The sequence below is a fragment of the Cloeon dipterum genome, chromosome 4, assembly GCF_949628265.1.
Source record: "Cloeon dipterum chromosome 4, ieCloDipt1.1, whole genome shotgun sequence".
NCBI classification, from domain to species: domain Eukaryota; kingdom Metazoa; phylum Arthropoda; class Insecta; order Ephemeroptera; family Baetidae; genus Cloeon; species Cloeon dipterum.
The window spans coordinates 6,858,522-6,878,235 of NC_088789.1; the positions used below are offsets into that span (position 1 = coordinate 6,858,522).

A 19,714-nucleotide genomic window follows, 5' to 3' on the forward strand; every position below is an offset into this window, starting at 1 on the left:
TACAACAGTGCAGTGACAAATTTGTTTTTATAACCATTTTCTGTGTTTTTCAGTGCTGGAAAAAGCATCCGCGCTGCAAAAGCAATGCGCATTTTAATTAGAGCACGTTTGCACTTCACGCACCAGATCAACTCTCTTAAAATCCACATTCGCAGTGCAAGGAGAGGGACTGTTGAAGATTAAAAAGCCTCCTTGCAAGATGCGGAGAACGAAACTCGCTGCAAGGAATATGTTTGTCAGAGCACGCAGTGTAATAGTAAGAAAGCAAGCAAGCAGAAGCGCAGACTCATCTCCATTCGAATGCATTAGGCCAGCGGCAAAGCAGCGTCACCCCAATCCACTCACTCATCATAGACACACAAACATATGCAACGCGGGGTCGGCCTGCCTGTCGCGGCGCGTTTTTCCATTTCCAAATGAACACATCCATTCGGCCGCTGTCATCCAGGCGAACGCCATTCAAATTCATACATTCATTACCTGTGTGTGCGCAAAGGCTCACGTACAAATTCTAGACAGCACTCTCAGCAGAGGCAACGAGCGGCGAAATGCACCGCTCAGGGGAGCACAACGGTCGTGGAACTACGTTTACATTAGCAGGCATGGCGTGCAATTAGGCATGAGTGGCGGCGGTACGGCGGCAGCGGCGCTCGCACAGACGCACACATACACGCCAGCCAGGCACTTACCTAAAAGAACATCAGTGTCTATGAAGGATTGCGACGGGGTCGACGGGCCGGCTTGCTTCACGTCCTCCCACGACAGACCTGCGAGCGGGTTAATTGAAAAAAGTTTAATTAGCACGAGAGCAGCCGTTAACATTTATCAAAATTAAACGTCGGCAAGAAAGCAGAGCAGCGAGAGTAATTGGAAGTGGGATTACGCTAGTGGAAATTTAAGGGCTGCAGAAAAGCAGCTGGATTTTCAATGGACTGTCCTCGTTTATCACTTTGAATGAAATAACATAGTTGAAAAGGGTTCTAAAACTATCACTCTCACTGCACATGTTATACATAGGGCTATGAATTTTAGGCGGTTTATTTCAGGGATATGGTTGACTATTTTTAGACTTTTTTTCCGTACAAATTGGATTCTGGGTAAATTTAAATGTTTTTAGACGGTGTTTGAGACCTCGTTTTCTCCCAATCCACACGAGTTTACTGTCCAATTGAACTATTTTTAGTGTAAATCTAGAGTTTTTTTTTGTAATTTAACTCTTTCTCGAACTTAAAAAAATATAAGAATGTAGCGTTTTAAAAAATAATAATGAGCTTTTCTAAATTTTTCTCATCTCAACTGAAAATGAAGTGTAACAAATTAAAAGAAGTCGACGAGTGACTTCATTTCTCTCCTGATATTGAATTGAACCATTTTTTTAAGCATATTAAAAACATATTTTTCGTTTTTTTTAATTCGCTTCTTTCATTTCCGCTTTTATTTTTCCACGTTGCAAAGCATGCCATTTTTTTTAATTTTAACCAATTCAGGCGGTTTTATACGATTTTAAGTATGCTTCAAATATCTTAGAATTGCATATTCTTGTGCTTAATTGATGGTCCCTCAACGATTGGAAGCTCATTGTCAGATAAAAATAGTCGGCAACCATTTCAATTTTACAGCTCTACTTAAAAAGCTGGGTTTGACAAAGGATGAAATTTATTAATTAGCCACACACTAAATAATACCCTAAAAAAATATAACAAAATATACACGACAACATTAAAAAAGATAGTGACGAAGTGACTAGAATAAAATTTTTTTGGTTGACATATCGTTGGCACTAATAAAGGAAGAATTCAGACACCTAAATATTTTTTTTCCTGGGTTTAAAAAATTCAAAATTGCACACAAAAATGATTGTGCAACAAATTGTGGAGTAGACAACATTTCTCCCCTCAATTCCTTTTCAACACTCACCGACAGAGCCCATGGCGAGTGTGGACATTCCCATTGCAGCCGCAGGGTGTAGTGGGACTAGTGCACCTCCATCAACGAAGGGTGCAAATCCTGGAAGAAATCTGGAAAAAGATCCAACAATATTAATCCCGGTAGTCGCGATGGAGGGTTAAAAAGGACGTGATGCAAAGTCTTCGCTTTTGTTCGCATTCTGTCCTTTCTTTCAACTTTCTCCGACCGACAACGCGAGTTAATTTGAAAGCCGGGTAAATTTGGTCGCTGATGCTCTTTCGCTATATAGACGGCGGCGGATGGACTTTGTTGTTCCCTGCAGCTCGGTGGTGCGTGCGTTTACTAATTACTGAGCGTCTTGAAAGAAGCACACCGGGGATGTAGAAAACCAACCCCAGCAGCTACTTTTGAAGTTCGCGAACAAGAAGAACTCGCGTGCCGTGCAAGTCTTTCGCTTATATTGCAACCTTCGCCCCTAAAGATCGGCTCCGTGAAAATCTTTTGTCTGCGAAATGCTCTCGAGAGCTCGCGGAATGGATTTTTATGCTTGGAATGAAACTATCTCGCTGCCTTTTCTCCTTTTTAATGCGATTTGGCAGTGAAAATATTTAATAAGATACTAATTTGTGTAACCATTCTTTTGAATGCTGAATAAACAAGAAAGAGCAAATGTTTGCGGACGTTTTACAGACGAAGACTTTAAAAAGGGCATTCAAACGATTATTTATCAAAAGGGGCAAAATTGCAAAGAGTAGACTCCAGAATAAACCGTAGTAATTTCAACTAAAAAACAAAACCGCACTCCTAATTCCCATTGGAGAGAATGAAAAAAACACGAGTGCGTTTATGGAAGTAAATCTCATTAGAAACCGAGTCGTTTTATGAAAAGCATCGGTTGCGTGCTGCAGGATGAAAACAAAGACGACCGGAAACACACGCACTCATTCAAGCATTTATTTACTGCAATCAGATGTGGGTCACGTGCTAGGAATAAAACTGGCAGAGACGCTCGCGTAGGCAATCGAGGCGAGCAATAAAAGGGCATCGTACGCCGGGCCAAGTGCTTTCTTGCTGAGCGAGAGAGAGAGAGAGAGAGAGAGAGCATGCCAGGATAAACCGCGAAATAAAAGGCATCGAAAGGCGCGCGTGACCTCAAATCAATATACGCTGCGCGTCCGTCGACACGAGTCTAGCCGCCTTCCTTTGGTTGTTGCGAAAGCAGGGTAGCAAACTCACCTGGGAGGGCCCGGTCGTGCTTGTAGCAGCTTCTCGAGGGGCAGGTTGCGCAGGCAGGGCGCGATGTCCTCCTCCTCGAGGTCGCCATGACAACCTGTGTGCGCAGCCACTCGCCTCTTTATAAAAAATGGATCCGTCTGGAGGGCCCACGGACTTAATGCGGAGCCGCTTGATAGGACAATGCGCGAAAATAGACCTGCAACACGCGGGCAAAATATCAACACTGGTGAAAAAACAAGCTACAACGCAAATGGGGTGTTCCCAAAGGACGCATCACTAGAGAACACGTTAAACAAATAATACCGTTGGCATTTCAAACTACCTGAACTTACTTTGCTATCAAGTTTTGCTTCAAATCGGCTATTTGGTTTGGTGTCTTTGCAAATATAAACAAACCAAGTAGCCTTTGATAAGACTTTTGAATGTCACAGGTCAAGTTGCTTGCGTCCCTAATTTTCACCAACTTAGGTACTTTCGTGATTATCTAGACTATGAATTTATATTTTAACTTGGAAATTTCATCTTTAGAGACTAACTTCTTTTTTTAATTGGAACATCACAAAATATTGAAAGTTTTCACGAAAATCAACAAGAAAGGTAGATGAAGTTTGCACAAACTAAATTATACTCTCACCGCAAACAGATTTGGCATCTCTGACTGTTAGTTTTAGATATAATCTGCTTTTGATTCGACGACGAATTGATTAAAATTTCTCATCCTCCACCCAGTAACAATTCATCTCGTTCTCAGACTCGTGTCTTTGTGTCTATTTGCCGGCAGGGGCTCCGACGCAACCGGCTCGTCGAGAGAGTCGAACTGGTTGCATAGAGTGCGAACTTGGGAATATGGATTCCTGTCAGCGGGCGCGGCGCTTGCGACGGATATGAAAAAGTAAAAGACGAGAGCGAAGGAGGTGCATTGAGATTAATCATTTTCCTTTCCTCGGCACACTCTTTACTTGCAGATGAGTTAGACGCAGTCAGACAGTCGTTCTTCCAGCATTTTCTTCCTTTCATTCGCATTGTGAAGGCTGACATTGATGAGCACGAAAGGTTTCGAGAGATATTCATCATTGTTTCTGCTGACTGTGAGAAATGTCGTGGGGTGATTTTTTTTACAAGAACAGACACAGTCAGAAAAGTGGAACAATAAAACTCTTACATTCCACTTTTTGTTCCCTTTAAGTGAGATAATAATGCGCGAACGAATAAACGAAGAGTGCAGTATACAGAGACACAATTCTTGTTTACTATTGACGGAGACTCTTTTTAATATGAAAAAATAATGACAGTCGATATTCTTTACAAAAGAGAAAGAGGCTTGTGCAAGAAAGAAAGGACAATCGAAAGATTCTCCAAATGCTCTTCCAGCCGTCGATTTCGCTAACAGGCCCTTTTCGCCGTTCTCAAGACATTTAATGAAATTCCTTTGCTGTTTTCGCTTGAGCAAAATGACGAACCAAAACGATGCCCATTCGAGAGTAAAAGCATTGATGACTAGACAGTCAATCAACACGTCATGGGAAATTTGAAATGGTTAAATTTTGCCAACAGCTCAGTGGGTCGTTATTTCATGAATATTCATTTTGACTTGGTTAGCTGCTCGCCGACCAATTTTGTTATTTTTACAAAAGAAACAAGCAGTAAATAAATTTGGTTCCCCTGATGTAGAAATTCCAAGTCCCAGAAATACGCTGAGAGCAAAACAAGATTATTATCCCTTTGGAGGAAAACAAAAAGCGGTTCTCCTTCTCAGTCAGCTTCTCCGCTGAAAGCAGTTTGGGAACCGCGATGAAATGAAATTTCCAAAAGCTCCTTCTCCGCGTTCGGATGGCTCTTCAGCAGCGAGAAGGAGACGGGCGCGGTGGGTTCCTTCTCCCCATTCGAAAGAGGGGCCCGCAGCACTTTTTCACCCCTTTGAGGAATTTTCCTTTTGATCAAAATAAAAAAAGAAGCGGCACAGGAAGAGAAGAACAGGCAGGGCAACGCTGTTGGTGCTCGTCGCCGTCAACCGAGAGACCGCCGTCAAGGAAGCCAGCTGGCTTCGTATTTTGCATACCGTGTCGCAAACAATGCCAGCAAATTGAGATTCCGCGCGCGAGGCCTGCGCCGGATTCGCAGTCGGTGACCGTATAAATTTATTTTCCACGATCATTTCCAGCGGCTCTGCGTCGAACGACTCCGACAGCGAGAGAAGAAAGAGAGAAAGTGAAAGAGACACATACGCAACCAGGCGCAACGAAGGCATTTCTCTGCCAAAACGCTGTTCCCGATGCTGGTTGCTCTGCTCCCAGACCGTATTCAGTCGCTGCCGGTCCTGCTCCCGCCTGCCATTCACTTATCCACTTGGTTGGACACGTGAGGTTGCTGCTTTTAATAAAAACATGCAAATTTCGACAGAAGCAGCGCGGCAGCCAGCGCCTGCAAATGATTTGCACTGCGTCTGCTTTTATGAGATGACACGCGCATTTCCCTCACCTGAATTTATTTTTAACAAGCACATAAAATAAACGAAAATGAGCAGAAAAATGTGAAGCGTCAAACGCGGCTCGTGTGTGAATCAGTACCGAGAGCGGATAAAACAATCTGGAAATAATACTCTCATTATTTATGAATGAAACCGGAGTTTTACTGCGGCTTTGTCAGAGCAGCGCGTTGGAAATTAATTTATTTGCAATCATTGCGCAATATAAGCTAGTTATTGGCAACTTTATTTTCCCGGTCGGTGATCACAAAGCACCAATCACAGGGCTGCGAAAGCTGAAAATCAATTTGATCCGCGCTAAAAATAGTTTCTGGGAACTAATTGCTGAGCAGCAAACGCGTCGTTGCGGCGCTTTAAACCAATTTTACACGGGGCTGCAAGCAACAAGGACCGCACAAACAAAGGCCGGCGGGGAACGAAATTACCAACAGACGCTTTGGCGTTTAACTGCGCAAACACAATGGCCCCGACCCTGATGCAATGAGCCGGGAATGTCGCAAAGGACCCGGCCGAAACTGAATTAATTTCCTTTGTAGCTAATGGGAACCCTTTCAGCGCGCGACCGCCTGGCGAAACCTTCCAGTCCGATTGTGGAATTTGACCGACCGCAACTTACCCTTCGCCGACGGCGACATGGCCAGCAGGTGGACAAGGGCGGCGCCGGTCGTGTGCCCGAACAGAGTGATCCGTTCAGGGTCGGCGCCGAAGGCTGCGGCGTTCTCTCTCAGCCAGTGGAGAGCTGCCACGATGTCCATTAGGCCGAAGTTGCCTTGCACACTGCTCTTCGGGCCTGTTTTTAGAAAACCTGCGCACAACGTCATGAAAATTAAATTACAAAACTTGATTAAAAATTGATCAAGAGTTATTTCCTGGCAGCCAGACCAGAGTTCAGAAAGAAAAGCAAAACATTTTAAACAAAAGAAAAAATTTGGTGAGTGGATGTGGTAAGATTTTCTTATATTCACGTTTGGATGAAAATAATCAGATAAGAACATTTACAATTTACTATGTTATCAAATTCATTTTTAAAAATAATTAAAAATGTCCGAGTTGAACATAAAATAGCCATTTTGGAGAAAATACAAATGATTTGCACTCTTGATACATTTATTCATTTTCGACACATTCATACCGCCAACAAATGAGTCCGAAACTTTTTTCTAATTTGAATTTTAGGTTACATACAAATATAAATTGAGACGTTATTTCCTGGAATTATCTCATAGTGACAAAAATGGTAAAATAGGTATGGAAATCACAATATTACGAACTCAGTGGCATTAAAAAAACTTGGGCTGAAATTCCGACCAAAAATATTTTAATTATATCATTGATAAAAATTTTACTACAGGAAAAGCTGACATCACTGCAGAATTTACAGGCAGGAAAGGATTTAATCTTTTGTAGGCAGTCTTTTGATGCAACAATAAAACGTTTGGAATTGCAGAAAACAAGTGCCAAACTGTTCTGATGGTATGATAAAACCACGAGTTTAAATAAATTTTCAACAGAGTTGTAATAGTGGTTTTGGTACAAATTGGAAACAAGAAACTCTTGAGTATATTAAGCCGCTAGGGTTTATTTAGTTTAAGACTTCTCACCTAATATTCCTAAGCGGTAGTTGAGGGTGACGACGGCGACGTTGGCATGCGCCGCCAGGGCGGATCCATCCAGGGTGGCCGACGAGCCCCACTCGTAAGAGTCGCCGTGGATCAGCACAAGGATGGGCAGGGGCGAGGGCGGCGAGTCCAGCCCCTCTGAAACACGTTAAAGTTGGCTTTTAACAAGTTCAGATGTGTCGGGGCGTGCCGCGGCGACTGTGAGCGCCATACAAACAACAAATAAAATGAATTCTGGCTGCGACCGCCGGGTGTTATTTCTGAAGTGCTGCTGCGTTGCGATCTACAACTTTTGCGACGAGCAACTTAAAGTGATTGGGTTTGGAAGTTTCGCCCAAAGGCTGAGCGGCGTGCGGGACAAATTATATACAATACCGCGCGTGCTACTGCAATTTATGGAGCTTTTCGAGCTGTCGTAAAAAAGTTTCGGTTTTGTTAGCATGCATGTGACAAATGATGGAAAGCCTCGCAGGTCTTGCTTCGTATATTTGGCCCATAAAATTGCCATTTAGGTCTAGTGTCGAGGGGCCGCTTCACTTTTTAACAGCCGCACTCAGTGGCCATCGAACTAGTTAATTACAAATATTGGTGGCTCGATTTTTGTTTGCCATGCGTCGGCCGTGGCTACAGTTTTGGCCACCATGTCATTTGTAAGGCTGGGAATTCTAAATAAACCCTTGCGCGGTGACGTCAGCCTTTAAACAGCGCACGGCTCGCAAAAGGTCAAAGGTGCTAGCACATTTTGCCACAATCGCCTTTCATCGAGCTTCTGAGCGACTCTGCGCTCAAAATACACCAAGCGTCTTAGAATCTGCATTTTTTAATTCGTTTTCGTGTGTTCGGCAGAGAAACCAGATTTTATCGACCTCTGGGCGCGTGTGTGGAAGGGAAAACGGAGCTTAAGACGTTTCTGCAGGCAAATCGTGCTAACCTGGAATTTTGACGAAATTACGATCAATCCGGCTGCGTGTGCAAACAGTCAGACTCTTTGATTGGCAGACGACGAGCGGAGAGGGCAAGTTTGCTCGATCCTGCGTAGGTAGTCTTGACGGTAGAGATATTAGAAAAAAATGTAAGAAAATGGTGCTGCCAGCCTTAAGGGAAACTATATTATTTCCATAGATCATGCGCATGTCACTCTATTAGAGAGTAGATAAAGTGGAGCATTGCAAAAATGATCTTCAAGGCAGTGCATTATTGGCTGTAGCGAGCGATTGATCGAATAAATTGTTAAATCTGAGGAAAATTTCAGTAAAATAAATTAAAATTCCAAAAAGGCAAAAACACAATTCTGGCTATTTGATAAGCACATTTTCCATCAGCAACAGTTAGCTTTCACTCTGCTTTTAGAAAATCTTAATGTATATCTATTTCATTGGATAAAATTTGCCACTCTTAGCCAATCCAATAAAATTATAAATATTTGGAATACACGCAGAGAAATTTTATTATAAAAAAATTGAAAATGCAGCCTAAACATAATCCAGGAAAACCCGAAAAATGAACAAAAAGCTTAAAATACAGATTAAAAAATCAATAATCATTACCACAAGGAAAATTTGTTTGTGATTTTGCTTCTAATCACTTTGGCATGTTATTTCCAGTAAAACAAATATTATAAAATAAAAGAGAGTAACAGTTGCAGTGTTTTAAATTCATGAAATATTTGAGTTTTTAATTTTGTACTTCCTTGTGTAAATAAATAAAATGAACCGAAAATTATTTTTTCCTGTTGAACCAGCGATTTGTGACGTAAATGGAAAATGTAGAAATTTATCTATTCAACCGCTGTTATGGATTCAATTTAGCCAAAATTTTCATTATTGAATTTGCTCACATCCCTCCTTATGGATCACATGAGAGCGCAAGCGAGGGTGAAAAAGTTTATTGACTAGGAAGCCTTGAGACGTTCAGAGGGAAAATAAAAGTAATTTGAAAAGTTCAATTATTGGACTTATCGGAGGAGAATGCCGGCGAAAAATGAAATTTCCTTAGTCAATTCCCCAGAGAAGGCAAACATATTTCACCCAATGCCAGCGTGAGCCACGACGAAACGGAAGAAAAAGCGGAGGGGCGTGCGTTTTCATCTTATTTTCGCCGATGGATTTAGCAAGCCGGGGGTTAGCCAGGCCCGCCCTTTCTCTCGCTCATATTTATTTATACGCGAGCGACGCGCACAATAAGATTTCACTCTCGATTCAGGGACGAAAGGCTCCCGGCCCTTGTCGGCGGCGGATCGAGTTTGTCGTCGATTTAAGCGGCTGCCCGGCTCGACACACTCAAGCGACGACGACCGATTCTCGGCTGCGGTTACGCATCCATGTTTGCCGGCTTGTTTGCCAGCTTTCTCTCTCGCTTTGTTTATCGCGGGCACAAATCTGCTAAATTTGTTTCCACCGCCGGGCCCTCTGGGTCTCTCGCTCGCTCTCTGCCCAACAATGTCAAATCAGCGGTTTTGCCTGCGACAACAAGCACTAAATAGGTGCCCACTATATTTATGTAGGGAACCGTGAGTGGGCTGCTTGCGTAATGGAATAAAAATTTCATGCATCATTCAAAATGCTGCATGCAAGATTTTAATGCTCGCCTGTTTTGCATGAAACATTAATTAGCCGAGTGGTCAGCCGCTGCTGGCCAAGCAGCCAGCGAACGCACGTCAGGAACGGTGAGAGCCACACGTTAATTTGCTCCTGGTTGAAGAGATGATCCTCTCGCTTTTCTCACTGAAAGTGTAATTCCGATTCTACCGTGGATTCCCACTCAACTAGAGAGGGAAAGACGTGGTAAATTTTAAAAGTCGTGGTGAACCTATTTCTCCTCTTTAAAACATATAAATGTTAATCTAAATCTCAAAGCTTGTCTTTTATTACAAGGTGGAGCTGTGACTGTTATCACTGCTGAGCACTATAATAACGGTTTGTGGAAATTTAAATAATATTTTTGTGGTTATCCCTTTCCCTTCGTTAAAAGTGTTACAAATGAACAAAATTGTGAAATATTACTGAGAGAAAATTCCCTCTAACAAACTTCACAATCGCAAAATTCAAAAAAATTTCCGAAGCAATTACTAAAGGGAAATTCTCCTTCCAAAGGCACAAATTACTTCATTTCATGTACATTATGCAGTATAAAGGCGGCGGTTGTCTGCTGCCTAAGTTTTGGTATATAAAATATTTAATAAAAGAACTTGTTTAAAAAAACAGCAAATAAGAATATAAATTAGACAGCAATGTTTGCAATATGTTAATTTAAATTTCCAAACAAAGAGGGAGGAAGAGATTATACACTATTTTGACAGCACTCCCCTGAAACTGTTCCCGTTTCAACGAGGACGGAGATTAACTGACTGCACACTTCTCCGCGTGAATTTTTAACAACACACGCACACCCAGACATTTCCATCAGCAGCAGCAGTGAAAAGAGAGCGCGAGAGACAAGCAGCGAATGGGAGAAGGATGGTTATTAATGAGCGCCGTTCCACTACTTGCGCTACTCGGCTAAAAACGCGCCAGAGAGAGGAACTTTCTCCCGGCGGCGGCATATAGGACATTGACAAATATTTATCTGAAATGTATGTGCCGTTCTCGGTGATGAGTCAAGGGGTGAAGGAACGAGAAGGACGGATGTGGGCACGCCCGCAAAATAGGACGACCCCCATCAAATTTCTTTTTACTAGTTTTATACGCCGGGCCTTCCTCTCTCTTCTGCGTCGAAAAAAAATCAGCCTGGAGAAATAGTATTGTGCGATGATCCTCCCGACCACGATCTCCTCTATATTGCGTTTTTCCCTACATTTGGGGCGATGAAGTTTTAGGGGAGACTCGGAGAAAGCTAAAAACCGGAAGACTGATATTGCTCAAAATTGCACTGCCTTATCTCGGGAAGCGGACGCATGCCGCGTGTAGCGAAAAAGGGGATTGCGGATCTAATAAACCCCAAATTAAGAGGCTGTGTCGACAGCAATTAATCATGGCTGCGGATCCGAAATCCTATTCTCCTCTCCGAATCTCCTACATACTATGAATGAGCCAAAAAGATGCGTGTGATTTATCTTGCATGAAAAATGTTGGAAGGAAACACGGAAAAACTTCATTTGCATGATCCTCCACCATTTCAGAAATAAATAACAGTCATTTTATTTTGATTTGCATTTATTGCCTCGGCAAAAAGTTTGTCGTTTAATTTAAAATGGGATAAAAAGGGATATCTGCAGAAACCAACAAGTTGCTGAAGCATCTCAGCAATAAGAAATAACAGTACAGTTTTATAGAATATGGCGGGAACTCTTGAAACTTTTCAAATTTCCTTAGAATGGTGTGAAAGCTTCTTCCGTGGGGAACCAATTTGGCGTTAATGGTGTCTAACGAATGTTCTACAAAAAAGTTTCCTTTTTTCTGACTGAGATAAAATGATTTTTTTATTTTCGTAGCAGCTAAAATTAATGTAAAGTTTTAATTTAAATGTATTCCTGACTAGTGCTGTGAAATTTGAACGATTCTGAGCACCCAATCATTGTGGGACCTTCAAATGAGCAAGAATCGTGGAATTTTAAGCCATTTGAACTGTACTTAAAACCATCTAATACTGTCTTACTGTCTTGAACTGCCAAAACCATCTAAATTGGATAAAGGCGAGGGTATAGTGAAAATTTTTACATTCTATATAGTGTTTGAAAATTTTTATCACCATTCTTGAAAAAAAAATTTCACCCGAGGTGTGCTGTATGGCGGAAATTGAATAACAGAATTTGTCCTTGTTGAAATTCATATTTATTGAATTAAACTCAACCAGTTTCGACAAATCCAGTCCGCCCTGTTTCATAAGCATGCCACAGACAGCTCCGCAAGACGAAAAAATAACTGGTTGAGTAATTAAAAAAACTATTAATTCCAACCTATGATTAAGTTTTTTTTATTTAATTTCACCATTTTATCATTGTTTATTTTTTAGCGGAAAACCATCTAAAATCACAGCCCTAGTATGTCTTCATAAGTTTGCCTTCAAATGTCATCCAAATTTCAGAGTTTCACTATGATCCACTTGTCGTTCAATTAGGTTTCAGTAAAATTGCAATACAAGCTCGCCTCTCAATCAATAAAAGAATTTGTCCCGTTAAAAATAATAGTATATAATATTGGCTCGTTAGCAAGTGAAAATGGAAGGTGAAAAGATAACACCGCGAGCTAAACTTTGCATTGAAATATCGTGCCAAGCGCACGTTCACGAGATGTGTTACAAATCTTGCACCAGGAAGTTATTTGGAGAGAAGCAGTGTGTCTTGCCTGTTGTGTTTGTGTAAACGATTCAAAGAATGGCGGCGCTTCACCCTTTTTCCCCAGCGCCGGCCAAACAAAGCGAGGATACAGATAATGGAAGCTGTTGGGCGCGGCGCATGCATCGACAGCAGCTGTCTATTATAAGCGCGGGGTGCGCAAAAACAGTTTAATTAAAACTGGCTATTAGCCGAGAGAGGGCCGCGGCAAGTGGGCGTGTGTGGGCCATCGGGGGCCTGAAGGGGCGAGGTGCGGCGGCCACCGAGCGAGTTATTAATTCACCACAACACCCGCGGGCCAGGCAGCGGAATTATTCTTCGCCCCATTGATTTATGCGCCCGCCGCCCGTGAAGAACAAAAAGCAGGGGGCGCTGCAGCGAATTTTCAACGCCGTCGGCTGCCAGTCGCTGAGCTCTGAAAAGCAGCTCAATTATTCGCAAGCGCCCGCCGCGGGACGCGAGCTGAAAAAAAACACACAACAGGGATGTGAAAAATAGTACGTTGGTCGTGAAAAATGTGCCGTTCCTTCCTTTAAATGTCAACATTGATCAGTATCCTCAAAATGGGCACGTTTTAATGGCTTTAACGACAGCAAACCTTCCTCTTTCAAAGTGAAAATGTTTTACCTAGCATAACAAAAGAATTAAAAATTATTTTAATCGGATCGTAAAACAAAAATACTTGTGGATAAAAAATAAAAAGTTTTTTGTGTCGATTTCAACTCTCTGCTTTTATTCTATTTTATAAGCCATTTAAATCCGCAACCTTGTTCGGTGTTTGGAGAGACGCACTCTTCTCCACGTCCCCAGAGTAACACACTCGTTTTCATCATAGGCCTCTCTCTGCGTCGGTGCCCAGCAGAGGAAGTGGTCATTAAACGAGAGTAGCATGGACCGAATTCTAAATTGTAATCAGTACGACGGAAGGGCTGCCCGACAGGTTAATTATTTAAGGGAACATTGCATTTTTTCGTAGCCAGAAGAGAATTTGTGTGTGATGTGAGCACAAATGAAATGACAAATGATGTGTTCTGTCCGCTCTGGGCAAAATATTACCTTTCTCCTCTCCACCATTTTCAATTAGGAAAGTGGTCGTTTATAAAATTGAAATTATTAGTGTATACCAGATAAAATGGCTGCAAAAGTTTATTTCGTACGTTCACGCAGTTTCTGCTTGCAATTTTATCATTTGTTCGTGTGATTCAATAACACCTTGATTGAACCCCTGAAAAAGTTGAAAATGAGTTAAATTTGTACTGTAGCGGCCAGGTTCGTGTTCGAGGTGTCTTAATTAAAACGAAGGGCAGCTTGCGTCCACAATCTTTTCTTCTTATTTATTTGGACTTGTCGTGGCAATAATCGTAGCATTAGAAGTACATGAATAGAACTAAAATCACAGTCAATATAACACAATAACAAATCAACAATTCGGACATTCACATTAACAAATGTCAAATGAATCAACAATAATTTCTTACCCTAAATCGGATTCAGTCAATAACACAAAAAAAATCCCTTCCGATTAATCTCGCACAGTCTCCCCAATCCAGGTCGGAGAGACAACATTAGATGTGACTGCTTCTGTGCGAGTCTTATTATGCAGTGGGGGTTAAGGTGCAGCAAAGGTGAGCTTCACCTTTACACTGCCACGTATGACAATTACAGGAATCATCTCAATATTCATATTTTACCTGTAGTGGCGGCAAGGCGCCACAGTAAAAAGTGTGTAGAAAAATGGAAGTTTTCAAATTTAACCAATTGATTGCGAAAATGGCTCCGACTGCCAATGGTGTAGAAAAGAGTGCGACAAAGTCACGCAGCAGTTACCGCGTCGTAAATAATATCTCGCTACCTTTTCATAAACTGGTGAAAGATTTAATTAACCCGTGACCGCAGCGGCGCGTAGCTGCAATTTCGTCGGCCACAAGGGTGGAAAAAGAGAGTGTGTGTGTATCTCTCTGGGCTGCCTCTTTCTCACTAATGATTGCTTCAAGAGCTCACGTACGCTGCTGCTGAAAATGAATTTCTATTTCACTTGTGCGCGCTGCTAGCTGGCTGGCTGGCTGCAGCACAGCACACTTGTCGCGCGCGCGGCGGCCTCGTTCACCCACCAACTAACCAGGCAGCCAACCATCAGAGCGGGTGAGAATTCGCGCGAGAGAAGTGCCGTCGACTTAAACTGCACACTCGCTCTCGCTCTTTCTCTCGCCTGACTCTATATTTCACAAAGGAATCCTTAATTTAGCGAATTAACAAGTGTCATTCGGGCCTGCACTGCACACGAGCGCACTTACACTTGTTCTCTCGCACGCGTCGCAATGGCGTATATAAGGTGCTGCGCAGTTCGTGAAACTCGACGAGTTATTTCGCATTAAATTTCTACTTGGCTGATGTGGAAATGTTCACTTCTATAACTTTCTGATTTCCACAGTTGGAAAATTTAACTGGAATTTCTTTGTTCTTGTGAATCGTAGTGTGCCTGTTCATTTCAGATTTTAACTTGCGTTAGAAATAGTGATAAACTTTTTGAATTAGAATAGCTCTATAGCTGATTATAGACAGTACAGTATGATACCGAATTAAGATTAAAAAATGAATTTTTCATCCAACTTAGTCCCATTTTTCTGTCAAAAACTGACTTGCTTTACTTATTGGCTGCTAACCTCACAATCAGCATGAGGGTAAAAATTGATGTTTCTAAAGTTTGCTTGTGCTTATCATTTTTTTTATGTTTCCTTGACAATCTTTTAAGACCTCAAAAAGGCTAAAACGGACTAGAATAATCGCTACAGAGACAAAAAATGTCTTGTATACAAGATGAATATTCCATGGAATGTATTCTAACTAACTTTTAGTCTTTTAAAGTAGTAACAGTTTCTATTTTTGCAGGTAAAAACTTCACGTGAACTGATTTTGACCGACTTCATAAGAAGTAAACTCTGTTGCAATAAAAATAGTTAGTTGAAATCAGAGCGCCGTTTCAGTATCTGGAATTTGCCAGCGCATCAGCGAATAAACGCTGGATGAAAACATGATAAATTGCGACATCATCTATTTTTAGGGTAGGTTTCAAGCTGTTCTTATTGTTGAGCTCTAGGAAATTTTGTGCAATGAATATCACTAGGGTTGGGAAACTTAGACGATCGACTATTTTTTTCTGTGCTCTATTTCTTTCCAAAAACATGAAATCTTCACGAATCATGAAAAATGATGACGATTGACACCCACTTAAAATCGTCTAAATTGCCAAAAATCGTCTAAACCCGCCTGAAACAGTCTAAAACCGTCTAAAATCCCCCAAAAGAGGCCGTTTGCTGGGGAAATTCTCATATTATACAATATAACAGAATGCAACGTTGATTTGCCGCGATTATCTAGGCTCCCAGAGCCATCTCTGCACGGGTGGATTTTTTTCACCCGCACCTAGCCACGGAATTCTAAATTTTAACCCGCACCCTTGGTGACGTGTGTTCCTAAAACCCGCAACCGCATTACCGAAACCCCGAATCTTCATATTATAAATTTTGCTATTCACCATTTGCATTATTATTATTAAGCCCTTAGTGTTCGAAGCCGCCACCAGATGTCGCCACCGTATAATTTCGTAATATATTTAATTTTAAGGAACTTACGCTGCGATTTCAGACTTAATTTCTTCACTTAATTTATTTTATTTTGACGTGCTGAAAATTAAAATCAGTCCAGTCATTCGCCGTAGAAACGTCGGAAAATATTTTAAATTTATAAAATAGTTTTTCACGATTCTACACTGATTAGCTTAACCGATATTGGTTTTCAGCATTGTTAACTTCTTGCTTTGCTATGCCTTCGGCTCTTCCTAGGCCAATTGCCAGTGAATAAAAGGTCTCTATTTTCGCCCAATTCCTCTTAACTAGGGAGCCTCGTAGAACACAAACACGCTCCATTCCTAGTCAGCCATAACTAACTTTATTCAGGGGTGTGTCCCAACAAACGAAAGTGGCGCCAGCGCGCGAACAACAAAGTGTTCATCAATTAGAGACATATCAATTCCTCCTGCCTTAGTTTGAACAGAACATAATTTGGCAAAATCAAACAAATGGAAAAACAAATAACCCAACTTTTGCCCCACCAAAATTTCACGCCGACATTGACTTGCACTTGATTGTACCTCACTCATTTTGCGTGACAACTTGAATTATCAGCCTCTTCTTTTATCGCAGCCTCATATCCATGCCGTTATTTCATCACATAGTCTTTGAACCTTGCGGGCAACCTCACGTCTCTATTTGGACGAACTCGAAGCTCTCGTACCGGCGTTGTCGGCTTTACCGGAGAGACCGGACCAGGCTCCGAAAGTGCGTGTTCCTCCTCCAGCCTTGGTTCAGGCAGTTCCAGCGGTACCTGAGGGGGCTCAGGATAACCCTGAGGCAGTTCCTCGTCCATACGCACGGTCCCGGTACCTGGCACCTGTCCTGTTGGCTGTAGTTTTACTTGGTCCGCATGCCTCTCGACCGTACCATGGCTCGTCTGCAACAGCACTCGCCGAGGACCCAAGGCACGTACGACCTGAGCTGGCTCCCATCTAACTTTTGGGTCCCTGTAGCTACGACAAACTGCTGCTTGCTCGGGCAGGGGTATTTTTGGCAACTGTTCCACTGCCAACATTGCTTTCTTATCTTTTCTTGAAAAATAGCAGGGCAGATTGACAATCCTGGGGGCAATCTCAAAAAGCGGTATCTACCTTTGTGTGTACTGATGGTCAGCATCCTGGACGACTCTTCGTCCACCTCGAACTGCAGATAGGCATCTGCCAAGTCAATTTTAGTAAAATGACTGCCAGGTTTCACACCGGAGATCAGCTGGTCGATTGACGGCAACGGGAAATCCGCCGAAGCGCACGCAGGGTTGACGGTCGCCGAAAAATCGGCGCACAACCGCACTGACTCGCCCTTTTCCACGTACACTACGGGCGTCGCCCACTCACTGAACATTACTCTCTCAATCACCTTTTTCTTCTCCAGCTCATCGATCGCTTTGCCTGCTTTCTCTCGCAGACCGAAAGGGACATTTCGTGCTGGAAACTGTCTTGGCTTAGCGGCAGGCTTCAAAGGAATATGGACAGGTTCTCCCTTGTACCGGCCCAACACTGGTTCAAATACTTCTGCAAACTCACTCAGCTCAGGTGGCAGCTGTGACAACTGGAGTACTTCAGGCAAACATACTTTCTTTGGGGCCCTAGGAGGTATCCTTGTAACCCCCAACTCCGGAACTTGCACTGAAATCCCCAGTGGCTTGAACCAATTTCTTCCAATCAGAGCAGGGCCTTCCTTTTCCATGACAAGGAGTTCCAACTTCACTTGCGGCGCACCCTTTGGCTTCACTTCTACCATAATTTTCCCAGCAGCTCTAATATCTCCACTTTGGCCCCAAGTCTTCATCTTCACATCACTCGGCTGGAGACAATTAGCATCAGGGAAAAAGTCTACAAACGTTGGCCAGCCAATGAGTGAGTATGTTGCTCCCGTATCCACTTCCATTAACAGCTTACGACCAGCCAGTGGAATTTCCAACTCGATTTTTCCCTGCTTGGCTGTCGGCATTGCTTCGATCTGTAACAGGTAGTTGGTAACAGCTTCCGCCTGTCCTTCCTCCAAATCCTCTTCCTCCTGTACAAGGTGAGCACTACCCTTTTTCCCTTTAGCTTTACACACACGAGCGATGTGTCCCTTCTTCTGGCAAACGAAACACTCCGCATCCTTAAACGTGCAGTCTGCTCGCTCATGCCGGCGGCCACAACCAGAACAAGACAGTTTCTTTTCGTCCTCCTGCCCACTTCCCTGTCGCCGTTGCTGCTTCTGGAACTGGCCCTTTTTGCCAAATCTCCTGGCTGCCGACTCCCCCATCTGATTCAATGTTGCTGCACCGGATAACGTCTGGGCACTCATCGCAGCACGCTCATGCGCATAGATCTTTGCCGTCACAAAATCCCAGGTCAACTTGTCTGAGTCTTCCGCCAAGAATTCTTCTTTCAGTTTTATGTTTTTTAAACCACTGATAATCTTTGGCACCAGCAACTCCTCCCTTGCCTTTAAACCACACTTCGTAGCCAAACTTGACAATTCTGCGATATACTCAGCAGCCGGCTCCTGTGGTCCTTGCACACGCTGGTTGAATTGATCTTGATAAACGATCTTCTGCGGCTCGTTTCGCATAAAGTATTGCGACAACCTTGCCGTGATTACCTCAAACGATGTTTCTTCCGGCATGGTCGGCGTACAGATTTTACTGATGATGCTGAAAGTCTTGTCATCTTGGCTATCTACAAAATAGTCTCGTTTTTCTTCCGCATCCGTAATCTTCTGCACCCGAAAATGGAAAGCCCACCTTTGGAGATACTCATCGAATGATAACGGTCCGTTCGGATTAAACGGATCAGGCCGTCTCCCTCTTCTTGCTCCCTCGCGAGGCACAGGTCGTTCTTGCTCGTCATCCGCCATCTGATCCTCTTGATTTTCAGCGATATTGAGAATCACTCACACGTTTTGACGGCAAACCCATACGCACGCGGTGTACTTCTTCAGAGATTTGCGGTCCGCTTCACACTTCCTCGTCGCCAATTGTTAACTTCTTGCTTTGCTATGCCTTCGGCTCTTCCTAGGCCAATTGCCAGTGAATAAAAGGTCTCTATTTTCGCCCAATTCCTCTTAACTAGGGAGCCTCGTAGAACACAAACACGCTCCATTCCTAGTCAGCCATAACTAACTTTATTCAGGGGTGTGTCCCAACAAACGAAAGTGGCGCCAGCGCGCGAACAACAAAGTGTTCATCAATTAGAGACATATCAAGCATGATAAAGAAAAAATGTTAAGTGAAGAATGCACAGTGGTAGGATTAAGTCTGCAAGTGCCTTAAAATTGAAAGTATACGGTGGCGTCATCTGTTGGCAGCTTCACAAAATATTTCATGGTTTTTAGTGTATGAACCCGCAACCGCACCGCACCCACCAGAAATGACAAAAAATTAAACCAACCCGCCATGCGGTGCAGTTAACCGCGGGTTTAAACCCGCACTCTTACACCCGTGCAGTGCTCTATTAGATGTGTCGTCGGTGGTGTCATTTGTGTGACAAAAATAATAAAAATTCACTGTATAAGTAATATTTTCCCGCTTTTTCCAAGGAACTTTGGTAATATTTAAGTGAATTATTTGGCC

The 19,714-nt window shown here is 42.8% G+C and overlaps 2 protein-coding genes across 2 annotated transcripts in view; both read right to left on the reverse strand.

Moving 5' to 3' along the window:
* LOC135944027 (neuroligin-2-like) overlaps positions 1-19,714 on the reverse strand; it is a 73,379-nt gene that overhangs the window by 10,524 nt on the left and 43,141 nt on the right. Inside the window, exons 3-7 of the mRNA XM_065490706.1 lie at positions 7,231-7,386; positions 6,246-6,434; positions 3,145-3,340; positions 1,918-2,018; positions 690-767 (exon numbers count right to left, since the gene is read on the reverse strand). Of these exons, the coding sequence (XP_065346778.1) occupies positions 690-767; positions 1,918-2,018; positions 3,145-3,340; positions 6,246-6,434; positions 7,231-7,386 (720 nt within the window). The remainder of the gene's footprint in view (positions 1-689; positions 768-1,917; positions 2,019-3,144; positions 3,341-6,245; positions 6,435-7,230; positions 7,387-19,714) is intronic.
* Positions 16,446-19,340, reverse strand: LOC135944029 (uncharacterized). Its single transcript, XM_065490712.1, has one exon. The coding sequence runs from the start codon at positions 18,997-18,999 to the stop codon at positions 16,990-16,992; it is 2,010 nt and encodes a 669-aa protein (XP_065346784.1). The 5' UTR covers positions 19,000-19,340; the 3' UTR covers positions 16,446-16,989.

Coding starts and splice junctions, on each gene's coding strand:
- LOC135944029 (XM_065490712.1), bottom strand. CDS start 18,999: ATGGCGGATGACGAGCAAGAACGACCTGTGCCTCGCGAGGGAGCAAGA.